Source organism: Echeneis naucrates, chromosome 19 (assembly GCF_900963305.1).
Source record: "Echeneis naucrates chromosome 19, fEcheNa1.1, whole genome shotgun sequence".
In the NCBI taxonomy this organism is placed as follows: Eukaryota; Metazoa; Chordata; class Actinopteri; order Carangiformes; family Echeneidae; genus Echeneis; species Echeneis naucrates.
In genome coordinates, this window is record NC_042529.1 from 13,347,830 (window position 1) to 13,356,001 (window position 8,172).

The window sequence follows — 8,172 nt, forward strand, 5'->3', positions numbered from 1 at the left end:
CATGTGTGTTGTTATTCATTTTATTTACAGGACAAAACAGTTGGTTGGTCTATACAAACCACTCTGTGTGCTTGAAGCCAGCAGCTGTAAGGAGGGAAAACAATTTTAAGTCTATGGGCATATGACTACATTTTTACTATTTAAAATGTCTCACCCATTCGATGGATAATCTCCTCACAATCCTTCATGCTTCTGGCTCTCAGTACAACACAGCAGAAGCCTGTTAACCAGGGGGTTTCTGGGGAGTCTCTGTGAACACAGCCAATCATATGCTTGGATGACATGGGTGCAGCCAATGATTGAACAGAGCTGCAGGAGCCTTAGGTATTTCATCACACGTCTCTATGGAGGGGTGTGACCCCAGCATAGCTGGGATGTGTATGGATGACACAAGGATTCAGTTATAGATTTAAACTTACACCACACAGAATGCCAATATGGTGTAGTCTGGTTGGCTGTGTCTCCCCACACATGATATCTCTGGATAGTGATGCTCAAATAGCTCCTGATAATAGAAAGATCTATGTTTAGACCTGAAGATTTAAATTATACTCATTACTGATCATCTGCAGCTTCTCACCTGTTTACTTTTTCTGTCTGTGCATGTGAGGTGTGTCTCCATGTCTAACACCACATCCTGCAGACCAAACAGCAACAATACAAAGCATGTTGTTCAGTGCCAGGAGGGCTGATTTAATCAAATGCATTTTCAAACATGGGAAGGACTTCCCTTACCTGGCAGGGCAGGTTTTTCTCTAACACTTGTGCAATCGCCTGCTGCAGCACTTCCTTGCCACCAAACTGATAAACCAAACCAAGTTATCAGTGGACAGAACAGCTATTAACATGTAAACATGATTTATTTATATATTTACCATCCCGATGTTTGCTCTTCCCAAGAACTGCACCATGTACACAATCCTATGATGGGAGAGGCAGGTCTGTGTAAATGTGGGTCCACCTGGTGAACAGATGTACATCCTGAAGGTACCAGCTCACCTTCCCTCTTTGAGAGAGTGTGATGGCTCTGTGGAGGCAGAATGTTTGGAGGGGGCTGGACAGAGCTGCAGTGTAGGGTTCTCCATCCTCAGGGCCCGCAGGAGTTTGACAAGTGGCCGATACACTGTTCCATCATGGGCCCTCCATCGGAGGACATGGATGGTCAGGGGACAGCCCTTCAGCCGTGACAAAACCAACCCTGCCTGGGGCGACAGAGGGATGGGATAAGGAGCTGTACTCACAAGTGTCTTTGTAATTATTCTAACCAGTTTAAAGTTTGTCTGATGGTGACACAAATTCCTGTAGTTCCACTACAGGTAAGTGTAGCTGCCCAGACTCTCCAAAATGAAGACTGGCGTTAATCCTTCAGTACAGTCCAGATTTAGAGCATTGAAGCTAATGATCTGACAGAGACTCTGATGATGGTGTCTCATTTAATGCGCCGCTGTCTGTCTGCTGTGAAAAAGGTCTTTAGGTTTTACTTTTATTTAAAATGATTGAGCTGGTTCATTCTCATCATCAGTCTTCTTTGTGGTCAGGTGAGGCTGGCTGAAGATCAGCAATAAAAAAAGATTAACAATGATTAATACATCACACTGAGTGTTCAAGCAGCTGTCTACCTGTCCACAGCTGGAGTTCCTCAATGACGTCCCGTTTATTTCATCAATGATGTCACCGGGACAGACAAACCTGTCAGCGTGAGCCTGACTGCCAGGTACCAGGTCAAGGACAAAGGTTCGCCCACTCAGATACCTGACAAAGATGATGAAGATGATGTGAAGTGGACAGACCTGTTTGTTAAATGAAGAAGAGGAGACAAACCTCAACACCATCCCGACCTCCCGACAGGGGACCACCTCGTATATCTCATACACCTACAGACAGATACACAATCAGCAGAGCTGATGTTATGTCACTTCTCACATTCACTGAAGCTGTAATAATGTTGAGATATAATGAATTACTGAGGAAGAATCATGGGGTCTTACTGGAAGGAGCCAGTTCTCATCCAGAAAACTACAGTTCTGTAGACCAGAGGACACTGTTAGAAGACTGAAGTTATACTAGTGTAGTGATCCTGTTTTCAACAGAGAAACTCTCACCTCCATATCCAGTTTGAAGTCCATCTGAGAGAGGACTAGTAGAAGTGACATGAAGGGCTCTGATGAGGGATAACAGAGTCTTAGAGCTGCAGCTGATGTTGGCAGTGACAAGAAAATGGCGTGACTGTGTTTCAGTGGGAACAACCAGGTGAATTAAGAAGCCTCACCCACTAATTCCTCATTCCTGAGGATCGATGAGGTTGGACTATACCACTGTAGGAGAGAGGCAGCGTGAGCTGGAGCTGGTTCATTAAGACCACCATACAGACTAGGACAAACATCAGCCTGTAAAAACACAGAAGTAAAGGAGCAGTGTGTCTGACCTCCAGGACTCTGGGCGTGTGCAGTATGTGTGTGATGAACTGTGGCAGGACCCTTCGACTGAGGGCCAGTCTGATTAGGTAGCGGCCCCGGCCCTGAGCAGTCAGCAGCTTCCTGCAAACTCTGGTCTGCTCCACTGCCAGAGACAAAGCAGACAGCCTACCCCCCCCACACACACACAATCACATACAATTTCCCATGTGTTGCAGGGTTCAGTTAGACCAGCTGACCTGAGCATGGTGACGTTACCTGCCACAGGTATCTTTCTGTGGAAGCTGATCGAAGCACTGCCAGTAGTCTCTGTGTCCCAGACTGAGAACTGGCTCTATTGAGAGAACAACAACACACCCAGTCTACGTCTTTCATCAATGCACGTACAATATACTGACTGTCACTGTCTCATCATCACGCAAATATCCTAAAGTACACAGCACCAAGAGCTCGTTGCGTTATTGTATGTGCAGTGTGTCGTCGTACTGACGTTGCAGGCCCTTTCTGAGTACCAGCTCCAGGAGCTGACAGCAGGAGGTCAGGTGAGAGTCCGAGTCTGTCACCGAGTCTGCACAGGACTGTAGCTGCAGGACACACACTGCAAGACAACAACACACAACAGTCAATAACAGTCCGAATGAAAACAACACATGACAGCTGTCACCGAGGATGTGCGGCCATCACGTTGTCAGCTCGGGGCGTAGGCAGTGTGTTCATGACGTGAGTTGATCGGTAGAAATAAAATCATGGCTGGTGATCAACTGGTGTCTATCCTCACCTCTGAGGGAGCAGAGCAGCGGGTCTCTGGGCGCCATGACTGAGGAGCCTCCGGAGTCTAAACTCTCCTAACGCGCTCAGTCTGCCTTCCGTGTCGCCGCCCTGCCATACCGGCACACCTGCCCACCCCAGGGTGCAAACAGGCAGGCAGGCAGGCAGGCGAGGAGGAGGAGCAACGGCGGGTTGGTCCAATGAAGATAAGGGGAAAGAAAGTAAACAAACCGAAAATGCTAAACAGACCCAGAATCTGTGTTTGCCTTAGCCAGTAGCAGTGGCGTAGGCCCTACTGTTGGCCCTACTGCTGCCTTCAAGGACCGTGCCTAGACGACAGCCTGAGGCCTTCAAGTCTCCGGGCGAATTCAACTGTTGCCTTCACAGACGCCGTTTTCTATGAGACGGGTGTTGAGTTTACAGCCAGTCGAAAAAAAAGCCGGCGAACCGAGCAGACAACGAGCAGCCTCCATCCGGTCAGCGGGCCTTTGTCGCCCTCTAGCGCCGCCGCGTTCCAGCAGCAGCTCGGTGCCCGCGGCGGTAGATAAGAGCGCGCGCTGAGTCTCGTGCCGCAGTTGTACAGAGGGAGAAGAGGAGCCGCGCGCAGGATCGGGACCAAACCAGGACCAGTAACCAGCTCAGAGGAGTCGGGAAAGTTAGCGGAACCAAGACGATCCCCCTGTAACGAGGTGAGATTCCCGCTTTTCAGTGAATGTCGCCGATAAAGCAGGAAAGTAGAGCGGCTGTCAGGGCGTCTCTTCATAAAACAAAACGGGGTGGGTTGAGTCCAGTTCGTTCATTCAGATCCACTTTGTGTTTGCAGTTTGCATTTATAACACATCCACGCAGACAGTTAAGACTGCAGAGACAGTGCAGCACCGCTGCTGTTGTGTTGTTGTTATTGTTGTGGATTTGTTGTGATACTGTCGGCCGTTTTCCTGTAATAGAAAGGTGTTACCTGGCTCTGTTCAACTGTAGCTGCTAATCCGGGATAATCTGAGCTCTCCCACAGCTCCTCTGCCTCCGCTGCCCAAAATAAACCCTCAAACCAGCCACAGTCACAGAGGGTGGTCAGGCAGGTCCTTCCAGCCCCCCAACACCACTTTATGGGCCACAGTGACCGACACAGCTCTGATTGCAGCTTCCAGTTAACACATGGGGACAACTGATTTATAGATCAGAGAGAGTCAGCATGTGGCCCGCAGTGATCATCATCATCAGCATCATCAGTTCGACTCTTTCTCAGTGGTCATTATGATGTCCCAGACAAACAGCATTTGTTTTGGTGCAGGTTATTGTTGGTGCTTTCCTTCCTCCTTATTAGCAGCATCCTTTGGCTCAGCTGTCTCCTCTACATCACAGGGAGTACAGCAAATCCCCTCAGAGCGTCCAGCAAGGGGGGGGGGACTGCTGATTCAACAGCAAACTGGTCCAAGCTTCCCCCGCAGCCCCCGCAGCCTTTAAAATGCTCTCTGCTGCTGTTTCTCTTCTCCTTGGGAATACATTTGCAATTTCAAGGCAGCGATTGAGATACATCGACCCACACACGCCAGGAAATCCTGTTACTGTGCAGTATTTTCCCCCCGGGTTTTACACTTGGGTTGTGTGTGTGTAGTGTGTGGGCAGAGTTTGTTGATTCTTCAGTATGTGTGGGTCCGCTTTCCTCCACCTCCTCTAATGACAACTCAGAACCTCATGATGAGCCTCTGTGGACAGTACTGTGTTCAAACACTCACTGTACTCTCTCTCTCTCTCGCTCTCTTACATGACTGTGGAGTCAGCTGCAGCTCCTGGTGGACTCTGTGCCAGACTACTAAAGCTTTTTATTATCGTACCGAAGGGCACTGTGCAGCTGCCAGCATGATGAAAGACTGCCTGCAGTTCCTTATCGAGCCGGCCAAGAAGCTCAAGATCCGACTGAAGGTACAGATATACAATTCTGGGTTTGTGCAGAGTTAAAATGTTCCCGTGGTCATGATTTTTTTTCCTAACCTCCCAGGAGTCTCGTAAGCAGGTGAGGCTTGAGAAGAAGGTGCAGTTATTGGAGAGTCAGTTATTCATCATGGAATTATCTCGAGAGCTCAATAAAATTTGTCAGGTGAGTTCTGGCATTTTTTATCCTGTTATCACACACAACATAACATCAAAGCCACTCCAGTCTGTCTTTACCCTCAGAGGTCAAACATCCTGGGCCACATCTGGACCAGTGAGGACATCTGGCCACCTACCATGTGTCGGGACTTTATCATGGAATGGGCTGCTCTCCTGGAAAAGAGAGTACAGGTATGAAACGGTTGGCGCAGCTTTACTGAGGCAGGTACGTGCCTCGTGATGTTGTCTATAAGAGTGTGCTTCTTGTTTAGCCGAGGATCATCTCATCTGAATACCAGTACGAGAAGGCTGAGAAGAAGGACTGGAAAGGTCACCTGCTCTGCATGCTGGAGGTGGGAGGGGAATGCGACATGGGACCCCACAAACGAGTCATCATGGACTGGACGCGGGAGATTAAAAGCAGGCCTCAGGTGACTATAGAAAGGTGGATGTGAGGATACGGTGTGGTGGCGACGGGGAGGCTGATTAGACCGTGACCCAGTTCCCTCCCTGTACACGATAAAGATGATTAGGATAAACCCTGTCCTTGACAGTCATCCCATCATATGTTTAATATCTGAACAGTAACTATCCATCTCTGCTCCACGTGGCACATTTATACCCATCATACTGCCCTCTTTCCTCCAGCCCAGCGTGTGGCCAGGGGAGCCGGTGCTCATGATGCTGGATGACCTGGAGTTTCAGTGGAAGAGGGGCCGACTCCCCAACCTGCTCCCCGCCATGGAGCTCGTCATTCTGGCTGTGCTGAACGCTGAAAGCCCTGTCAAGGTCTGAATGTTTGTCAGTGTTTCTCTGTAATGTTTCAGGCAGGTGGGTGAGTTAAATGAAAACAGAAAGACGACCAAAGAACACAAACCACGATCTCAGTAGAGAGCGCGGCTGTATATATGACATGTATGTCTGTGTGCTAATCCCATTGTCGCACTCACTCTGGTTACTTTGTATGTGTGTATGTAGGAGGATGTGACTAAGCAGTGGCTTGTGGGAAAGCAGCGGTGCCAGAGAAGTGGTGAGTTGATCATCATTTTGTTAACTAAGGAAAGGGGTAAAGATAACAAGATAAAAAAAAAAGGAGATAACAAGATGATAATCTCAGTCAGGTGTGAAGTCTGTGTTTCCTTATAAGTATTGATCAGTGATTAGAAAGGAGGAAAGTGATAGTGAAGAACAACTGATTGTCTCTTATCAATCATTGGTCACTCTCTCCCCTCAGACGCAGTCCGCTACATCCCCCACAGTGGTGAGTGGAGACTCAACTGTTCACATGAAACCTAATCAATGTGCCAACAAAGGCGGGGTCACATGATCCCTCACAGTGCACCACACTCTGGTCACATGGCACTGATGGATTTATATCTTTACTTTTTAAATTGAAGGCAGGGAAAGTAGCTCAGTGAGATTAATTGTCCAGAACATCTATTGATTCTTTCTTTTTCAATCAGTAAATTAGATCTTAGATAATTAATGAATGAGGACACTAAACTCCCTATTGATCAACTTAAATCTAGATGCTCATGTGTTAAACTTGTCAGTAAACAGATTGCGTTATAAAGATTTATTTATCAGCTAATAGATTACTCTAAAGCAGTTTAAACTGCTCTGGTCAGATCATAAAGATAAAATAAAGGAAACCCTCAGTGGGGCTGGTGGGTGAGGTTCACACTTGATCTGTTATTACTTATAGAATATTGATTACAGCAGCTTCAGTTTTATCTCTTGTGTCCCTACAGTGTGGAACTGGATTTGCGAAGCAGCAGGTATGAAGCATCTTCCCTTTCCTTCACTGCACTCTGACATGTGACTTCTTCATTGCTAATGCTTCTGCTCTGGTCTGAATAACACAGAGGACGTCAGTCTGGACCCAGACTCAGCCAACCCAGACTTGCTTATCTCCAATGATGAAAAACGCATGCGGTGTGGCCTGGAGCGCCGCGAAGCCCCGCGATGCCGGCGACGGTTTGACGGCTGGTGGTGTGCCGTGGGCCAGGAGAGCTTCATCTCTGGACGCCACTACTGGGAAGTGGAGGTGGGTGAGCGGGACTGGCGGCTGGGAGTAGCAAAGGCGTCAGCAGTGAGGCAGGGCTTCCGCTCGCTCAACACAGACACGGGATACCTGACTCTGCGTCTGGAGAGGGGCTCAGACCTGAAGGCTCTCACAGTGCCCGCCACGCCACTTTCACAGAGCCTGGTGCCAAGGAAGGTTGGCGTGTACCTGGACTATGAGCAGGGCCAGCTGTCCTTTTACGACGTGGAGAAGCGCTCTCACCTCTTCACTTTCAATGAGAAGTTCACAGAGGAACTTTACCCCATCTTCGGGACTGTGGAGGTGGTCAAAGACCTGGTCATCAGGCCTGCAGACCTCAGACAGCCGTGCCTCTGCCCGGGGCCCTGCCTTTGGAACTGAACCGTGAAACCACATTGGTCCTGAGTCGGTTTGTCTTCGTGCAGTTGTGTAGTGAGGTTGAAAGCTCTGGTCTCTCTGTGATCAGAAACCAGAGCTGCCATCGTTCTGCATCGCACCCTCTCTGACTGGATGATACAATCAGATCTGAGGGTTTCACAAAAACGTTTTTTCTTTTACATACAAAAATTGTGAGTCAGGTTTTTCAGTCCACATAAGCAACATTGAAAAGATTTTTTCTCTGTGTAGATGAAAACTCCTTTAAGTCCTGTAATAAAGGCATGAAGGCTGAACAGCTGCCAGAGTCTCAGCTGAAGGGGGTGCTCTAACAGCTGATGGGGATGGCGCATGACAACACTTTATTCTGTTTGCTTCTTCCGGCATGAGCTTCTTTTTGCAGCTGTGTTGTGCTGTTGTTTCTGCATTAAACTGATTATTTTTCTCCTATACATTAATAAATGAACCATAAAGTCTCCT

The 8,172-nt window shown here is 48.3% G+C and overlaps 2 protein-coding genes across 7 annotated transcripts; one reads left to right on the forward strand and one right to left on the reverse strand.

Moving 5' to 3' along the window:
• Nucleotides 1-6: 6 nt before the first annotated feature.
• Nucleotides 7-3,666, reverse strand: LOC115060362 (uncharacterized). 2 transcript variants are annotated; one of them, XM_029528267.1, is made up of 16 exons: nt 3,193-3,665; nt 2,905-3,012; nt 2,673-2,748; nt 2,426-2,582; nt 2,270-2,315; nt 2,103-2,161; nt 1,989-2,024; nt 1,822-1,874; nt 1,620-1,752; nt 1,000-1,202; nt 876-921; nt 736-801; nt 581-637; nt 420-505; nt 155-249; nt 7-84 (listed from the first exon to the last, which is right to left on the reverse strand). In XM_029528267.1, exons 1-16 carry the CDS (start codon nt 3,227-3,229, stop codon nt 50-52), a joined length of 1,293 nt encoding a protein of 430 aa, XP_029384127.1. In that variant the 5' UTR covers nt 3,230-3,665; the 3' UTR covers nt 7-49. The 2 variants fall into 2 exon arrangements, with proteins under 2 accessions (XP_029384127.1, XP_029384126.1); XM_029528266.1 differs by having other exon boundaries at nt 1,620-1,874; nt 3,193-3,666.
• Nucleotides 3,460-8,162, forward strand: LOC115060360 (butyrophilin subfamily 1 member A1). 5 transcript variants are annotated; one of them, XM_029528263.1, is made up of 10 exons: nt 3,460-3,871; nt 4,960-5,105; nt 5,182-5,280; nt 5,358-5,465; nt 5,546-5,704; nt 5,922-6,062; nt 6,252-6,303; nt 6,508-6,534; nt 7,025-7,051; nt 7,139-8,162. In XM_029528263.1, the coding sequence occupies exons 2-10, from the start codon at nt 5,043-5,045 to the stop codon at nt 7,696-7,698; spliced, it is 1,236 nt and encodes a 411-aa protein (XP_029384123.1). In that variant the 5' UTR covers nt 3,460-3,871; nt 4,960-5,042; the 3' UTR covers nt 7,699-8,162. The 5 variants fall into 5 exon arrangements, with proteins under 5 accessions (XP_029384123.1, XP_029384122.1, XP_029384124.1 ...); XM_029528262.1 differs by having other exon boundaries at nt 4,964-5,105; XM_029528264.1 differs by having other exon boundaries at nt 4,970-5,105.
• The last annotated feature ends 10 nt before the right edge of the window (nt 8,163-8,172 follow it).

Coding starts and splice junctions, on each gene's coding strand:
- LOC115060362 (XM_029528266.1), bottom strand. CDS start 3,229: ATGGCGCCCAGAGACCCGCTGCTCTGCTCCCTCAGAG. Junction 2,749..2,904: donor ACTCAGAAAGGGCCTGCAAC/GTCAGTACGACG, acceptor TTCTCTCAATAG/AGCCAGTTCTCAGTCTGGGA. Junction 85..154: donor GGAGATTATCCATCGAATGG/GTGAGACATTTT, acceptor CCCTCCTTACAG/CTGCTGGCTTCAAGCACACA.
- LOC115060360 (XM_029528261.1), top strand. CDS start 4,860: ATGACAACTCAGAACCTCATGATGAGCCTCTGTGGACAGTACTGTGTT. Junction 6,063..6,251: donor ACGCTGAAAGCCCTGTCAAG/GTCTGAATGTTT, acceptor GTGTGTATGTAG/GAGGATGTGACTAAGCAGTG. Junction 7,052..7,138: donor CTGGATTTGCGAAGCAGCAG/GTATGAAGCATC, acceptor TGAATAACACAG/AGGACGTCAGTCTGGACCCA.